The sequence below is a fragment of the Canis lupus genome, chromosome X (genome assembly GCF_011100685.1).
Source record: "Canis lupus familiaris isolate Mischka breed German Shepherd chromosome X, alternate assembly UU_Cfam_GSD_1.0, whole genome shotgun sequence".
Taxonomy (NCBI): Eukaryota; Metazoa; Chordata; class Mammalia; order Carnivora; family Canidae; genus Canis; species Canis lupus.
The window spans coordinates 68,531,057-68,549,562 of record NC_049260.1 but is presented as its reverse complement, the minus strand read 5'-3'; the positions used below and the strand labels follow the sequence as shown (position 1 = coordinate 68,549,562).

The window sequence follows — 18,506 nt, the reverse complement described above, 5'->3', positions numbered from 1 at the left end:
TTCCCTTCTATTCCCTTTCACTATTATTTATATTCCCCAAATGAATGAGACCATATAATGTCTGTTTTAAAGTTTATTTTGCCTGATATATGTCTCTTTCTTTTGACATCCATTGGTATGATAAATATCTCTCCATCCCTTCACTTTCAACCTGCAGGTGTCTTTAATTATGAAATGAATCTCTTCTAAGCAGCTTATAGATGATTCTTGGTTTTGTTTTGTATTTTTTTATCCAATTAGTCATCCTATGTCTTTTTATTTGAGTGTGTAGTACATTTACATTCAAAATAATTGTTGATAGATGTATACTTATTGCCATTTTGTTACTTGTTTGGTGTTTGTTTTTGTAGTTCCTATCTGATCCTTTATTCTCTTTTAGTCTTCTCTCATGGTTTGCTGGCTTTCTTTAGTGATATGCTTAGATTTATGTCTCTTTTTTTTGCATTTGTGATTTATGGTAACCATTAAGTTTGTATATAATATATTCTTCATATAGCATCCCACATATAGTTGATGGTTGCTTACATTTTAACACATTCTTTAATCCTCTTCCCCATCCCCCACCATCCACCCCTGTTTTAAGGACATGATGTCATATTTTACATCCTTTTTTAATGTCTCTTTACTGATTCTAGAAATATACATATTTTTCAGCTTTTGTGCTTTCTTCTTTTTTATTGTTAATTATGATCTTTCTTTTCCACTCAGAAATTCCTCCTTTAACATTTCTTATAGGGCTTATTTTATAGTTATGAACTTGTTTAGCTTTTGTTTGGGAAAATATCTCTCCTTGTATTGTGAAGATAGCCTTCCTGGATATATTATTGGCTACAATACTTTTTTTATTCTTTTAAGCACTATTAATATATCATATCACTCATTTCCAGCTTGCAGAGTTTCTGTTGAAACATCTGCTGAAAGCCTTATGGGGCTCTCCTTGTATGTAACTGTCTTCTTTTCTCTTGGTAATTTTAACATTCTCTCTTTATCACTAGTTTGCATCATTTTAATTACAATGTGTCTTTGTGTGACCTCCTTTAGTTGATTTTGTTGGGGGATCTCTATGCTTCCTGGACCTGGATATTTGTTTCCTTATTTAGATCAGGGAAATTTTATTTTTATTTTTTTAAGATTTTATTTATTTATTCATGAAAGACAGAGAGAGGCAGAGACATAGGCAGAGGGAGGAGCAGGTCCCATGCAGGAAGCCTGATGCAGAACTCAATTCCAGGACCCTGGGATCACACTCTGAGCCAAAGGCAGACAGTCAACTGCTAAGCCACCCAGGCATCCCAATCAGGGAAATTTTAAGCAATTGTTTCTTGAAATAAATTTTCTGCCCACTTTTCACTCTCTTCTTTTTCTGGGATACATATTATGCAAATATTATTAAGCTTGATAGACTTGCTAAGTTCCCTAAATCTAACCTCATTTTCGATTATTATTTTTCTCTCACATTCTAAACTTGATTTTCTAATACTCATTTTTCAGGTCAATAATTTGTTCCTCTGCTTCCTTTGCGGGTTACTTATTCCATCTAGTGTAGTTTTAATTTCAGGTATATGTTCCTCATCTGTGATTTATTCTTTCTTATCTTCTTGTTAAGGATCTCACTGATGCCCTCCACTCTTTTCTATGTCAGGTGAGCATCTTTATGATCATTAATTTAATTTCTCTATTAGGCATATTATATCTGTTTCATTCAGGTCTATTTTTTTTTTGTTCTGTTCCTTCATTTAGGACATATTCTTCTGTTTTCTTATTCTGGCTAATTCTCTGGGTCTGTTTCTCTGTGTTAAAAATGTCAGCTATATATCCTGTTCTTGAAGTTGATGACCTTATAAAGAAGAGATCCTATTGCCCTACACTGCTGAGTCCCTGTTCATCAAAATCTGGCACTTGAAGTGTGTCTCCTATGTTCGTTGTGTGCACACTGATGTTTTATTCTGACCACTATTTCCTTCAGTTTATTCATCTTAAGTATCTTAGTCTGCCTGTAATAGGCAGTATTAGGTCCCTAGCTGTGCTGTGGTACACAGTTTTACCAAGGTGCAAAGGGATCTCCTTGTGAAATGAGACATGCTATTATTGCTGTTGGGACTGGGCTGGCCTAAGAGGATTCACAAAGCATGCAGATGGAATGTACAATTTTAACCACCTGCCGACTGGAATTTCGCAGGGACCACTGCAGCCACCACACCCACATGCAAGGCCCCACAAAACACAGGAGTAAGAGGATGATGCATTGGCAATGTTTGCATTGGTTTTCCATGGGAGGGGAATCACAGGGCCAGGAGTGAGGTAAGCATGACTTGAAAGAGCTGATTCACCAAAGCTGGGGGTAGTGCTTGGTGTAAGCTAAGTAGATAGTTAATATGAACACTGTGCTGGTTCCCACCAATGACTGTTTAGCTGAAGGATGTGAAAGGGAAAAAGAATTTTCTAGCTCATTGTTCCTAAAGGGGATGTACTGGGAATCCTGCCCATCCAGGATATGCTTTGAGATGAGTAAATAACTGCCCCTGGCATTTTTTAAATTTTTATTTTAATTTATTTTTTTAAAATTTCATACTATTGGAGTTCAACTTACCAACATATAGCATCACACCCAGTGCTCATCCCATCAAGTTCCCCCCTCAGTGCCTGTCACCCAGTCACCCCACCCCAGACCTCCTTCTTTTCCACCACGCCTTGTTTATTTCCCAGAGACAGGAGTCTCACATGTTCTGTCACCCTCTCTGATATTTCCCACTCATTTTCTCTCCTTTCCCCTTTATTCCCTTTCACTATATTTTATATTCCCCCAATGAATGAGACCAATAATATTTCCCCTCTGATTGACTTATTTCACTCAACATATAAACCTCCAATTCCGTCCAGGTTGAAGCAAATGGTGGGTATTTGTCATCTCTAATGGCTGAGTAATATTCCATGGTATACATAGATCACAACTTCTTTATCCATTCATCTTATGATGGACACCAAGGCTCCATCCAAGGTTTAGCTATTGTGGACATTGTTGCTATAATCATTGGGGTGAAGGTGTCCTGGCGTTTCATTGAATCTGTATCTTTGGTGTAAATCCCCAGCAGTGCAATTGCTGGGTTGTAGGGCAGGTCTATTTTTAACTTTTGGAGGAACTTCCACACAGTTTTCCAGAGTGGCTGCACCAGTTCACATTCCCACCAACAGTGCAAGAGGGTTCCCCTTTCTCCACATCCTCTCCAACATTTGTTGTTTCCTGCCTTGTTAATTTTCCCCATTCTCACTGGTGTGAGGTGGTATCTCATTGTGGTTTTGATTTGTATTTCCCTGATGGAAAGTGATGCAGAGCATTTTCTCATGTGCTTGCTGGCCATGTCTGTCTTCCTCTGTGAAATTTCTGTTCATGTCTTTCACCCATTTCATGATTAAATTGTTTGTTTTTCTTTGCTGTTGAGTTTAATAAGTTCTTTATAGATCTTGCATACTAGCCCTTCGTCTGAAAGGTCATTTGCAAATGTCTTCTCCCATTCTGTAGGTTGTCTTTTAGTTTTGTTGACAAACTTTTGCTGTGCAAAAGCTTTTATCTTGATGAAGTTCCAATAGTTCATTTTTGCTTTTGTTTCTCTTGCCTTCAGGGATGTATCTTGCAAGAAGTTACTGTGGCCAAGTTCAAAAAGGGTGTTGCCTGTGTTCTCCCCTAGGATTTTGATGGACTCTTGTCTCACATTTAGATCTTTCATCCATTTTGAGTTTATCTTTGTGTATGGTGTAAGATTATGGTCCAGATTCATTTTTCTGCATGTGGATGTCCAACTTTCCCAGCACCATTTACGGAAGGACTCCATCTCTTTCTATCTGTCTTTTTTCTGGTGGATAGTATGTCCTCCTTTGTCAAATATTAGTTGACCGTAAAGTTGAGGGTCCACTTCTGGATTCTCCATTCTGTTCCATTGATCTATGTGTCTGTTTTGGTGCCAGTACAACACTGTCTTGATGACCACAGCTTTGTAGTACAACTTGAAATCTGGCATTGTGATACCCCCAGCTATGGATTTCTTTTTTAATATTCTCCTGGCTATTCGGGGCGTTTTCTGATTCCACACAAATCTTAAGATGATTTGTTCCAACTCTCTGAAGAAAGTCCAGGATATTTAGATAGTAATTGCATTAAATGTGTAAATTACCCTGGGTAGCATTGACATTTTCACAATATTAATTCTTCTAATCCATGAGCATGGAATATTTTTCCATCTCTTTGTGTCTTCCTCAATTTATTTTAGAAGTGTTCTCTAGTTTTTAGGGTATAGATCCTTTACCACTTTGCTTAGTTTTATTCCTAGGTATCTTATGCTTTTGGGTGCAATTGTAAATGGGATTGACTCCTTAATTTCTCTTTCTTCAGTCACATTGTTAGTGTATAGAAATGCCACTGACTTAGGGGCATTAATTTTGTATCCTGCCACTCTGCTGAATTGCTGTATGAGGTCTAGCATTCTTGGGGTGGAGTCTTTTGGGTTTTCTATGTATAGTATCATGTCATCTGCGAAGAGGGAGAGTTTTACTTCTTATTTGCCGTTTTGAATGCCTTTTATTACTTTTTGTTGCCTGATTGCTGAGGCTAGGACCCCTAGTACTATGTTGAATAGCAGTGGTGAGAGTGGATATTCCTGCCTCGTTCCTCATCTTAGGGGGGGAAAGGCTCCCAGTGTTTCCCATTGAGAATGATATTTGGTGTGGGCTTTTCATAGATGGCTTTTAAGATGTCGAGGAATGTTCCCTCTATCCCTACACTCTGAAGAGTTTTAATCAGGAATGGATGCTGTATTTTGTCAAATGCTTTCTCTGCATCTAATGAGAGGATCATATGGTTCTTGGTTTTTCTCTTGTTGATATGATCCATCACGATGATTGTTTTACAAGTGTTGAACCAACCTTGCAACCCAGAAATAAATAAAACACAGCATTCATTCCTGACCAAAACTCTTCAGAGAGTGTAGGGATAGAGGGACCATTCCTCAGCATCTAAAAAGCCATCTACGAAAAGCTCACACCAAATATCCTTCACAAGGAAACACTAGGAGCCTTTCCCCTAAGATCAGGAACACGACAGGGATGTCCACTCTCACCACTGCTATTCAACATAGTACTAGAAATCGTAGCCTCAGCAATAAGGTAACAAAAAAGAAATAAAAGGCATTCAATGTGTAAAGAAGAAGTCAAACTCTCCCTCTTTGCAGATGACATGATACTGTATGTAGAATACCAAAAGACTCCATTCCAAGATTGCTAGAACTCATACAGCAATTCAGGAGTGTGGTAGGATACAAAATCAATGCCCAGAAATCAGTGGCATATCTATACACTAACAATGAGACTGAAGAAAGTGAAATTAAGGGGTCAATCCCATTGACAATTGCACCCAAAAGCATAAGATACCTAGGAATAAATCTAACCAAAGACGTAAAGGATCTATACCCTAAAAACTACAGAAAACTTCTGAAAGAAATTGAAGAAGACACAAAGAGATGGAAAAATATTCCATGCTCATGGATTGGCAGAATTAATATTGTGAAAATCTCAATGTTACCCAGGGCAATTTACATGTTTAATGCAATCCCTATCAAAATACCATGGACTTTCCTCAGAAAGTTGGAACAAATTATTTTAATATTTGTGTGGAATCAGAAGAGAACCCAAATAGCCAGTTGAATATTAAAAAAGAAAACCATATCTGGGGGCATCACAATGCCAGATTTCAGGTTGTACTACAAAGCTGTGGTCATCAAGACAGTGTGGTACTGGCACAAAAACAGACACATAGATCAATGGAACAGAAGAGAGAATCTAGAAGTGGACCCTCAACTTTATGGTCAACTAATATTCGACAAAGCAGGAACGACTATCCACTGGAAAAAAGACTGTCTCTTCAATAAATGGTGCTGGGAAAATTGGACATCCACATGCAGAAGAATGAAACTAGACTACTCTCTTTCACCATACACAAAGATAAACTCAAAATGGATGAAAGATCTAAATGTGAGACAAGATTCCATCAAAATCCTAGAGGACAACACAGGCAATACCCTTTTTGAACTCGGCCATAGTAACTTCTTGCAAGATACATCCATGAAGGCAAAAGAAACAAAAGAAAAAATGAACTATTGGGACTTCATCAAGATAAGAGGCCTTTGCACAACAAAGGATACAGTCAACAAAACTAAAAGACAACCTACAGAATGGGAGAAGATATTTGCAAATGAGGTATCAGATAAAGGGCTATTTTCCAAGATGTATAAAAAACTTATTAAACTCAACAGCAAAGAAACAAACAATCCAATCCTGAAATGGGCAAAAGACATGAACAGAAATCTCACAGAGGAAGACATAGACATGGCCAGCAAGCACATGAGAAAATGCTCCGCATCACTAGCCATCAGGGACATACAAATCAAAACCACAATGAGATACCACCTCACACCAGTGAGAATAGGGAAAATTAACAAGGCAGGAAACCACAAATTTTGGAGAGGATGTGGAGAAAGGGAAACCCTCTTGCACTGTTGGTGGGAATGTGAACTGGTGCAGCCACTCTGGAAAACTGTGGAGTTTCCTCAAAGAGTTAAATTAGATGTGCCCTTCGGCCTAGCATTTGCACTGCTGGGGATTTACCCCAAAGATACAGATGCAGTGATATGCCGGGACACCTGCACCCCGATGTTTATAGCAGCAATGTCCACAATAGCCAAACTGTGGAGGGAGCCTCAATGTCCATTGAAAGATGAATGGATAAAGAAGATGTGGTTTATGTATACAATGGAATATTACTCTGCCATTAGAAACGACAAATACCCACCATTTACTTTGACGTGGATGGAAATGTAGGGTATTATGCTGATTGAAATAAGTCAATCGGAGAAGGACAAACATTATATAGTCTCATTCATTTGGGGAATATAAAGTATATTGAAAGAGAATAACGGGGAAAGGAGAAAAAATGAGTGGGAATTATCAGAAAGGGGGACAGAACATGAAAGACTACTAATTCTGGGAAACGAACTAGGGGTGGTCGAAGGGGAGGTGGGCAGGGGGTGGGGGTGACTGGGTGATGGCCGCTGAGGTGGGCACTTGACGGGATGAGCACTGGGTGATATTCTATATGTTGACAAATTGAACACCAATAAAAAAATAAATTCATTAAAAAATAAATCTCAGACCTAAATTGTAGGTTTTCAGGATGATTTGAAAGTTATCTCGGTAAGTTGGTGGGGACAGGTGACTTGAGGACCCTACTCTTCAGCCATCTTGCCTGCTCTATTTACTTCATTAATGTGCTTTAATAAGAAAAAAGTTGAATGCTGGCTGAAGGCCAATGCTCTCAGGCAACAAACATGTGCATTCATTCATTCTGTATCTGTGTCATGGTCCATTTTTCCAGATGATCCGTGCTGGGCTGGGAGAACCTGAGGCTGTCGGACCCAACCCTGAGTTTAGGATCCAGTGATTTCTTCTAAAGTGATGATCAGGAGCATGGCCATAGAGCAGGAAGGGCAAAAGCCACAAGAAGTGTGCCCCCTGGAATTTTTCAATTTGCTTCTTCTAAGTTGTTTCTCTGCCAACTATTTGCTGTGCTGTCTCTTTAAGGTTGGGGACTCAGCTTCCTATCATTCTTCAGGTTCTCTCAGAAGCAAGCGTGCTGATTTTTAAAATTCTAGACTAAAAGTCCTGCTGGTTGTAAGAACTCATAAAATTGGCCTCTCTGGCTTTCAAAGCCAAATATTACAAGGGTTAGTCTTCCCGGTGCAGGCTCTCTTATCTTTTTGTCTGATTCTCTCCCTTCCCAGCACCAGAAAGAAGCTCCCTTCCTCCAGTGGATGGCTATGGTCTGTTTAATTCCCAATAGCATCTCCAACCCTGTCTATAGAACTTCTTTACCCTTTCCTTCCTTCTATGTGGCATTTTCTCCACTTTTAGTTGTGTATTTTCTTCTGCCATGATTTGGGTCGTTTTCTGGTTTATTTACACTGATGTTAGTACTATCTAGTTTTATTTGTGTGATGAGGTGATCTTATAATCCTCTTACTCTGCCACCTTCTAGCCTCTTTTTCTGTTGTTCTAAAATATTTTCATACACGTAATATGTGAAAATTCAAATCTAGATTTGAGCTTATGATTTGTATGTGTAGACTTTATTTTATACCTAAGTATATGTCTAAAAAGAAAGCCAGTCATATTAAATAGATTTATTAGCTTCAAATTTCCAATTCCATGGGATCCCCAGGTGGCTCAGTGGTTTAGTGCCTGCCTTCGGCCCAGGGAGTGATCCTGGAGTCCCAGGATTGAATCCCACATGAGGCTTCCTGCATGGGGCCTGTTTCTCCCTCTGCTTCTCTCTCTCATTCTGTGTCTCCCATGAATAAATAAATAAAAATCTTTTTAAAAAATTCCAATTCGGGATCCCTGGGTGGCTCAGCGGTTTAGCGCTTGCCTTCGGTCCAGGGCGTGATCCCGGAGACGCGGGATCGAGTCCCACATCGGGCTCCCTGCATGGAGCCTGCTTCTCCCTCTGCCTGTGTCTCTGCCTCTCTCTCTCTCTGTCTGTGCCTCTCATGAATAAAAAAAAAAAATTCCAATTCCTTTTAACTTAAAAGCACAGACTGGGGAACAGTCCTGGTGCCCTAACTGGCATACCACCTCAGTGACCCCTGGGCCTCTAGCCCACACCAGCCCCCATGATCTCACCAGGGTAGCCATAGTGTGGTACACACTCAGACACCCCTGGTTAGCATTCAGTTTATTTCCAAACTTTATATCTGACACATGTAAAAAGTACCACAAAACATTCCTTGCCTGTACCCCTTTGGCTTCAGGCAGGTTACTAGAGTATCCTAGTACTAAATGGCCTTGTACATTCCAAGTTGATGTTTGCTTCAGATCCAACTACCCCACCAGGGTTCTCTCTATGTAGAACACCCCAAAATCACAGAACAATAGCTTCAGTTACCCAGCCAGGGCACCCACAAAACTGAACACCCTGGGAGACCCTGGTTTGAACCCAGTTCAGCTTCAGCTGTCTTGCCAAGACACATTTGCACAGAGAGCCCAGAGATCACAGTGGCCCATGCCCACTTTATATTTAGATGTCTTGCCAGGATGCCCCTAGCACAGAGTGCCTCATCACCTCCTGGTCTAGACCCCACCTTGGCTATAGCCATTCCTTTAGAGTATCTTCTGTGTGGAGACTCTTCAAACACCCCAGTTTATACCCACTTCAGTTCCAGCTATTCTGCTCAGATGCCTTCTGTGTGTAGACCTCTGGGACACTTCAGCTTACACTCATTTCAGTTTCAGTTATCCTGCTAGGGCACTCTCTGCTTAGAGTGCCCAGGGACCTCCTGGCTGATGCACTAGCTCAGTTCCAGCTACCCTACAGGGAGCATCCCTCCATAGAATGTTCTGGAGTCCCCTGCCTTGTACCTACCTCAGCTTCAGCTGTCCTGTCAGGGTGGCCTCAGCACATAGAAGCCCAGGACACCCAAGCCTGCATCCACTTCAGCTTTAGCTGTCCTACCACGATGTTCAGTTTGCTAAAAGCCACAGGATCCTCCCACTTATATCCATGTTAGCTTCAGCTGTCCTGCTAGGGTGCATTCTACGTGGAGAGCCCCAGAACCTCCCAATCTGCAGACCATCTTAGCTTCAACTACTCTGCTAGAACATCCCTATCAGGGAGTATCCCAAAGATCCCCCAGTTTTCACTAAGTTCAGATTCAGCTATCCTGTCAGGGTACCCTCAGAATGAAGAACCACAGGACCTTCTAGACTTCACCCACTTTAAATGTCTTGTCAGAATGCCTTCTGCATGGAAAACACTGAGACTTCCCAACCTACTTGCTGCCTCAGCTCTGGCTGCTCTGCCAGGGCAATCTAATTATAGCCTCTGGATAACCCAGCTTATACCCACTTCAGCTTTAAATGTCCCATCAGGCCACCTAATGTGTGAAGAGCCCAGGGACTACATCAACCCATGATCATTTAAGTTTTAGCACTATTTCCAGGGTACCCACTGTGTGGATTAGCCACAGGATAACCAGCTCATGCCAGCCACAGCTCCAGCAAGCCAGCAAAATTTATCAAGCACACATCCTAGGGGATGACCATACAGAAAATCATTCATTCAAGCTTAGGTGAAGTAGCTGTTCCACCTAATCCATAGAAACAAACACAGAAAGTCAAGTAAAATGGAGAGACAAAAGAATACATACCAAAAAAGGGACAAAACCTCCATAAAACCTAAATGAAATAGAGATAAACAATATGCCTGGTAAAGAATTTGAATTAATGATTGTAATTATGCCCACCAGGCTGGAGAAAAGACAGGAATTCAGTGAGATATTCAATAAAGAGATAGGGAATATATTGGTAGTGTTTCTATACATTAATAATAAAGAAGAAGAAAATGAATTTAAGAAAACATTTTTTTTACAATTGCACCAAAAGAAATAGAATACCTAGGAATAAACTTTATCAGGAAGGTGAAAGACTTGTATTCTTAAAACTATAAAACATTAATGAAAGGAACTGAAGACAGCACAACCAAATGAAAGATATTCAGTGCTTATGGATTGGAAGAATAATGTTAAAATGTCCATACACTACTTAAAGAAATCTACAGATTCTAAGTGATCCCTATTAAATACCAAGAGCAGTTTTCACAGAACTAGCTCAAGTAATACTAAAATTTGTATGGGAACACAAAAGACCTTAAATCACCGGAATAATTGTGGAGAAGTAGGACAAAGCTGAAGGTATCATAGTTCCAGCTTTCAAGATATACCACAAAACTGTAGTAATCAAAACAGTATGGTACTGGCACAAAAATAGAAAGATCAATATAACAGAATAGAGAGTCCATAAATAAACCCACACATATATGTTTAATTAATCTATGATAAAAGACATAAGATCAAACAATATGGAAAAGATACTCTCTTCAACAAATGGTGCTGGGGAGATTGGAGTGCTACATGCAAAATAATGAAACTGGAACACATTGTAACACCATAGACTCTCCAAATGGAATAAAGACCTAAATTTGGGACCTTAAACCATGAAAATCCTAGAAAAGAACACAAGTAGTGATTTAATTTGACATTAGCCATAGCAACATTTTTTTTCTTTTTTTTAGGTGTGTCTCCTAAGGCAAGAGAAGCAAAAGCAAAAATAAAGTATAGAGACTACATAAAAATAAAAGTATTCTGTACTGTGGAGGAAACCATCAACAAAACAAAAAAGCAATCTACTGAGAGAAGATATTTGTGAATGATATATTTAGTAAAGAATTACTATCCAAAATATATCAAGAACATACACAACTCAAAAACAAACTACCTGATTAAAAGATGGGCAGAGGACCTGAATAGACATTTTTCTAAAGAATACCAATAGATGGCTAACAAAAACATGAAAAGATGCTCAATATTGCTAATTATCATGGAAATGCAGATGAAAACTACATGAAACATCACATTACATCTGTCAGAATGGCAAAAAAGAAAAAGCAAAAAACAAATAACAAGTGTTGGTGAGGATATAAAGAAAAAGGAATCCTCTTGCACTATTGGTGGGAGTGTAAATGAGTACAACCACTGTAAAAAACATTATGGAGTTTCCTCAAAAAATTATGAATACAAATACCATGCAATCCAGTATTTCACTACTGTTTATGTACCCAACATGAGAACACTAATTCAAAAAGATCTGTGTGCATCTATGTTTATTTCAGCATTATTTATAATAGCCAAGATATGGCAGCAACCTAAGTGTCCTTCAATAGGCAAATTGACACTGTAAAAAAGAATAAGATCTTGTGACTTGTAACATTGATGAACATAGATGGTATTGTGTTAAGTAAAGTAAAACTGAGAAAGATAGGTACCACATGATTCAGTCATATATGGACTCTAAAAAACAAAACAAATGAATAAACAAAAAGCAGAATCAAGCCTATAAATACAGAAAACAAAATGATGGCTACCAGACGTAGAAGGGGCAGTGGGCAAAAGGAATGAGGGAAGGTGGAAGTACAGAATTCCGGTTATGAAATAAATAAGTCATGAAATAAAATGCACCATATAGGGAATGTAATCAATTATGTTGTAATAGTATTGCATTGTGATAGTTGGTAACCATGCTTGTGGTGAACATAACATAAAGAGAAATTGAAGCACTGTATTGTGCTTACCCTGAAAGTAATGCAACATTGTGTGTCAATTGCATTCAAATTTTAAAAAAGTGTTTAAAAATAAATTATATTTTATCCTAAGGACAATAAGCAGCAACTGAAATGTTAAATACATATATAGATATTTAACACTTAACATATTTAAATGGTAATATATTTTTATATTTAGCACGTACACATTACTACTATTTCCTGTTATGTTTGTGTCCCCCCCAATTCATATGTTAAAATTCATGTGTTGAAAACATCCCAAAAATGATTATATTTGAGCTAAGGCTTTGGGAGGGGCTTAGGTCATAATGGTAGACCTCTCATGAATGGGGTGAATGCCTTTATAAAAGATGCTCCCGGGAGAGCCAGTTTCTTTCATCATACAAGATACAAGATGCTGGGTACGAACCAAGAGATGAGCCCTCATAATAATGTGATCAAGTTGGCATCTTGAGATTGGACTTCCAGGCCCCAGAACTGTGGAAAATAAATTTGTTGTTTAAGCCCTTCAAAAAACAAAACAAAACAAAATGAAAAGAAACAAAGAAGTATTCTCTAACACTATACTGCAACAGCAGGAGATTACCACATAGAATTCTCCTATATTTACTGCATACTTTTCTCTAGTACACCAAATAAGAGTGCATCCTTATCTGTAACATGTTTATGAATTCACTGTATTTTGATGCTCATGCTTACTTCTTGCATAAATTTAGCTACTCTTTAAGATTGTCAATAAACTTACAAAAGAAAACATAAAGTTGATATTTTCACAAAAAGCTCAACATTAAAATTATGCCAGTGCTGTTATAGTCATCTTTTATAGAGCCTTTCTTTTCCATTATTCATGCTAATTGACAAGGAAAGTTAGAGAGAGGGAGAAAGATTGGTGATTCAGTATCTGCAGCAGTCCTAGGACAATAAAGTCTGGCTAGAAAAAACAAAGCAAGGGTTCTGAAGATTCATTAGCACCGTGTCTAGTCTCAGGTGTGTGATTGTCTGAAGCCTTTAAACGTAGGAAGAAGTAGAAGTAGAGAAGATATCTTTACTTTAGTGTCAATCATGACAAGTCCATTTGGAAACGCTGAAATAGCTAGAGAATTGAGTCCTAATAGCCAGTGATGGCTCTCATAAAATTCCTAGGAAGAATAATGTCTCTATAAAAGGTAAAACTATGAGTTAGCTGGGGGAACATAAATGGATCTACCACTGTAGACAAGGGACTGGCAACTTGAGCTTTTCAGGGACATTGGACATCATGGATTGGGCTCTTGTTTCTTCTGTAGCTCCAGTTCTGCAGCTTTTTGCACAGCTGCATCAACCAGCAGCTGGAAGCTACTGAAGTCCTTGTACTCCTCTGTTAACTCAGGCTTGGGAGATGTCATAAGCAAGGATTCACTAGTGGAAAACTTGACCATTTTATTTGGCTGGGCCTTTGGGGTCAGCTTCTGGCCTGGAGACAACTCTGAATCTAGCAGCTTCTCCTCTGTCTTCTGGCCCACTGGAAGGAGGCTCAAGGGCAGGCACTGCATCTTGTCTGGACCTCGAGGCCCTGACCTGGACTGTGGAGATAAATCTGTGCTCTGCTCATGGGTCACATCAGCAGCCTTGCCTTTTTGGTGGTATATGATGGTCTGGTTGAGGTCATTTCCATCCTGTTGAAGCATTTCTGGAAGAACACGTCTGCGGGCATTGATAAACCAGTTAGAGATCTGCAGGAAAGACAAATTAGTCTGCTCAGACAGCATTCGCTTCTCTGCTTCTGAAGGGTAGGCCTTAAACCGGTGTTCATACAGCCAGTCTCGGAGGATCTTCACTGACTCAGTTGGCAAGTACCCTTTTCTCTTCCTCTTGCCCTCTAGTGAAGCAAGAACTTTATCTGGACCAGTGTCCCTATTCAATGTGACTGAGGTGCCTTCAGTCAGGCTTTGGTTACCTGCTGGGGTTTCTTCAGTGTCTTCCATACTCATGAGGCTGGTCTTCACTATTTTGGGAATTAGGAATGGCTGAGTTAGGACTAACGTGGATCTGGAAGAACCAGTGAGGAAGACATGGGCCGTTCTCTAAGGGGAAGTCTCACCTTCTGCTTCCCAAGCAGATAAACAGTGCTAGTAACTGCTTTGAGCTAGTGGGCTTTGTGATGTCATATCCTTTGTGCCCTGTATGCTGCCCCTCCCCCCCCATTTCCTAGTTCTTCTTTTACCTGTTCTTTTTTCATAGATTCAAATGTATTTATTCTTATCTCATCAATTTAAAGCTCTCCAGATTTTTCTCTGCTGTTATCACTAGTTTCTGCTAATTAATGAGTTCTAATTCTATTGGTTAAATCTAGCTTATACATAGATACATAGGTTCCTCATTCCTTTTTGACTTTACTTTGATTATTGTTCTTCCTTCTTTTTCCTTATACTTGCGTATTGGCTCATATACATATATCAAAAGTAACTTATCTATTAAAAATTAACCACAATAAAAGGAGAGTTTAAGTGGTATATTCTGACCCCTTCCTTCCATATTTAAAGCTGATTTAAGAGTAATTTTACCTAGATATATATATTTGACACCCTGTCCCTTCAATTTTTCTTTATGGCCTTGAAATGTTCAGCTTTGATATGACTTCACTATGCCATCAGGATCTTTATGTCTATACTTTGGGCTATGACATCCAGTTTGATAATTCTCTTTGAAGCTTCAGTCAGAAGTTCTTAAAAACATGGAGCAAGATAGGACTCAAGAAATAATGGTGATTACAGATTTAGATTATTTAAATCTCTATTGATAGTTTAAATATATAGAAATTACCTCTGAAGCAGATGAAAATAGTTTATAAATCATACATTTTAATTTCAGAGAGCTGAAGACAAGTGCTGGTTCTTTCAGAACACTATGATTCACTTAGAAGACAATCATAATCTCTGACTTCTTAAGGATATTCTATGGTATTACTGATTGCTAATTTCAGAGGTTTCTCAAAAGAAAACTCCAGGTCATCAACTTAAGAATTACATATAATCTACAGTTTCTATTTGGTAAGGACAATATCATTTCACCCTTAAGAGTTCTTATTTGGTGTCACTGGGCTGGGCATCAGAATATTATCTACTAATCCTTTGGCTGTTAGTAATCTTACCAGTGCACTTTCATTGTTTAAAACTTATTGAAAGGGGAACCAATTGAAATACACAATCAAATCTAATAGTCATTTTAGCAAAGCTCCCAACAAACAGAGAATGCATATGTTGGCTAAATTGGAGGTCTTCGTTGCAATACTCTGTGAGTGCTACTATTTCCATTGGTCTTTTGGGTTAATAGAATGTTTTCTATTCAGAATGAAAACTAATTTCCTATAGTTATTTCCTACCAATACATGCCCAGCCCATGCTCTCTGAAACTACTCTTGTCTGCCATTATGATTTCTAGTAACATATCCTCCATCACTTGTTGCTTGTATAATATTTTTGTATTTCTGTGATTCAGGTGTCTGCTGAAGGATTGACAGAATTGCACATATTTAAAATCACTGATTTATTCTAAATGACAAGATCTACATTCCTGATTTTTATTTAATTTATTTTTTATTGGTGTTCAATTTACTAACATACAGAATAACCCCCAGTGCCCGTCACCCATTCACTCCCACCCCCCGCCCTCCTCCCCTTCCACCACCCCTAGTTCGTTTCCCAGAGTTAGCAGTCTTTACGTTCTGTCTCCCTTTCTGATATTCCCCACACATTTCTTCTCCCTTCCCTTATATTCCCTTTCACTATTATTTATATTCCCCAAATAAATGAGAACATATAATGTTTGCCCTTCTCCGACTGACTTACTTCACTCAGCATAATACCCTCAAGTTCCATCCACGCTGAAGCAAATGGTGGGTATTTGTCATTTCTAATAGCTGAGTAATATTCCATTGTATACATAAACCACATCTTCTTTATCCATTCATCTTTCGTTGGACACCGAGGCTCCTTCCACAGTTTGGCTATCGTGGCCATTGCTGCTATAAACATCGGGGTGCAGGTGTCCCGGCGTTTCATTGCATTTGTATCTTGGGGTAAATCCCCAACAGTGCAATTGCTGGGTCGTAGGGCAGGTATATTTTTAACTGTTTGAGGAACCTCCACACAGTTTTCCAGAGTGGCTGCACCAGTTCACATTCCCACCAACAGTGTAAGAGGGTTCCCTTTTCTCCGCATCCCCTCCAACATTTGTTGTTTCCTGCCTTGTAAATTTGCCCCATTCTCACCGGTGTGAGGTGGTATCTCATTGTGGTTTTGATTTGTATTTCCCTGATGGCAAGTGATGCAGAGCATTTTCTCATATGCATGTTGGCCATGTCTATGTCTTCCTCTGTGAGATTTCTGTTCATGTCTTTTGCCCATTTCATGATTGGATTGTTTGTTTCTTTCCTGTTGAGTTTCATAAGTTCTTTATAGATCTTGGAAACTAGCCCTTTATCTGATATGTCATTTGCAAATATCTTCTCCCATTCTGTAGGTTGTCTTTGAGTTTTGTTGACTGTATCCTTTGCTGTGCAAAAGCTTCTTATCTTGATGAAGTCCCAATAGTTCATTTTTGCTTTTGTTTCTTTTGCCTTCGTGGATGTATCTTGCAAGAAGTTACTATGGCCGAGTTCAAAAAGGGTGTTGCCTGTGTTCTTCTCTAGGATTTTGATGGAATCTTGTCTCACATTTAGATCTTTCATCCATTTTGAGTTTATCTTTGTGTATGGTGAAAGAGAGTGGTCTAGTTTCATTCTTCTGCATGTGGATGTCCAATTTTCCCAGCACCATTTATTGAAGAGACTGTCTTTCTTCCAATGGATAGTCTTTCCTCCTTTATCGAATATTAGTTGCCCATAAAGTTCAGGGTCCACTTCTGGATTCTCTATTCTGTTCCACTGATCTATGTGTCTGTTTTTGTGCCAGTACCACACTGTCTTGATGACCACAGCTTTGTAGTACAACCTGAAATCTGGCATTGTGATGCCCCCAGATATGGTTTTCTTTTTTAAAATTCCCCTGGCTATTTGGGGTCTTTTCTGATTCCACACAAATCTTAAAATAATTTGTTCTAACTCTCTGAAGAAAGTCCATGATATTTTGATAGGGATTGCATTAAACGTGTATATTGCCCTGGGTAACATTGACATTTTCACAATATTAATTCTGCCAATCCATGAGCATGGAATATTTTTCCATCTCTTTGTGTCTTCCTCAATTTCTTTCAGAAGTGTTCTATAGTTTTGAGGGTATAGATCCTTTACATCTTTGGTTAGGTTTATTCCTAGGTATCTTATGCTTTTGGGTGCAATTGTAAATGGGATTGACTCCTTAATTTCTCTTTCTTCAGTCTCATTGTTAGTGTATAGAAATGCCACTGACTTCTGGGCATTGATTTTGTATCCTGCCACGCTACCAAATTGCTGTATGAGTTCTAGCAATCTTGGGGTGGCGACTTTTGGGTTTTCTATGTAGAGTATCATGTCATCGGCGAAGAGGGAGAGTTTGACTTCTTCTTTGCCAATGTGAATGCCTTTAATGTCTTTTTGTTGTCTGATTGCTGAGGCTAGGACTTCCAGTACTATGTTGAACAGCAGTGGTGAGAGTGGACATCCCTGTTTTGTTCCTGATCTTAGGGGAAAGGCTCCCAGTGCTTCCCCATTGAGAATGATATTTGCTGTGGGCTTTTCATAGATGGCTTTTAAGATGTCGAGGAATGTTCCCTCTATCCCTACACTCTGAAGAGTTTTGATCAGGAATGGATGCTGTATTTTGTCAAATGCTTTCTCTGCATCCAATGAGAGGATCATATGGTTCTTGGTTTTTCTCTTGCTGATATGATGAATCACATTGATTGTTTTACGGGTGTTGAACCAGCCTTGTGTCCCAGGGATAAATCCTACTTGGTCATGGTGAATAATTTTCTTAATGTACTGTTGGATCCTATTGGCCAGTATCTTGTTGAGAATTTTTGCATCCATGTTCATCAGGGATATTGGTCTGTAATTCTCCTTTTTGGAGCAACTGCGAGCCCAGGAGAGTGCGCCGAGCTCCCTAAGGGCTGCAGCGCACGGCGGGACCCGGCGGGACACGGAGCAGCTCGGAGGGGCTCGGGCGGCGGCTCCGCGGAGGGGGCTGCGCGGCCCCGGGAGCAGCTCGGAGGGGCTCGGGCAGAGGAAGAGGCTCCGTGCAGAGGGGGCTGCGCGGTTCCAGGAGCAGCTCGGAGGGGCTCGGGCGGCAGCTGCGCGGAGGGGGTTGCGCGGCCCGGGAGCGCGAATCCTACA

The 18,506-nt window shown here is 39.5% G+C and overlaps 1 protein-coding gene and 1 long non-coding RNA gene across 2 annotated transcripts in view; one reads left to right on the top strand and one right to left on the bottom strand.

Annotated features, from left to right (window-relative positions):
* Positions 1-12,984: 12,984 nt before the first annotated feature.
* TGIF2LX (TGFB induced factor homeobox 2 like X-linked) lies at positions 12,985-14,352 on the bottom strand. The gene has a single exon (XM_038586554.1). It carries the CDS (start codon positions 14,185-14,187, stop codon positions 13,474-13,476), a length of 714 nt encoding a protein of 237 aa, XP_038442482.1. The 5' UTR covers positions 14,188-14,352; the 3' UTR covers positions 12,985-13,473.
* A 476-nt stretch (positions 14,353-14,828) lies between these two features.
* Positions 14,829-18,506, top strand: part of LOC119868210 — a 70,089-nt gene continuing 66,411 nt past the window's right edge. Inside the window, exons 1-2 of the long non-coding RNA XR_005385975.1 lie at positions 14,829-14,960; positions 15,068-15,246. This is a non-coding gene — a long non-coding RNA (uncharacterized LOC119868210). The remainder of the gene's footprint in view (positions 14,961-15,067; positions 15,247-18,506) is intronic.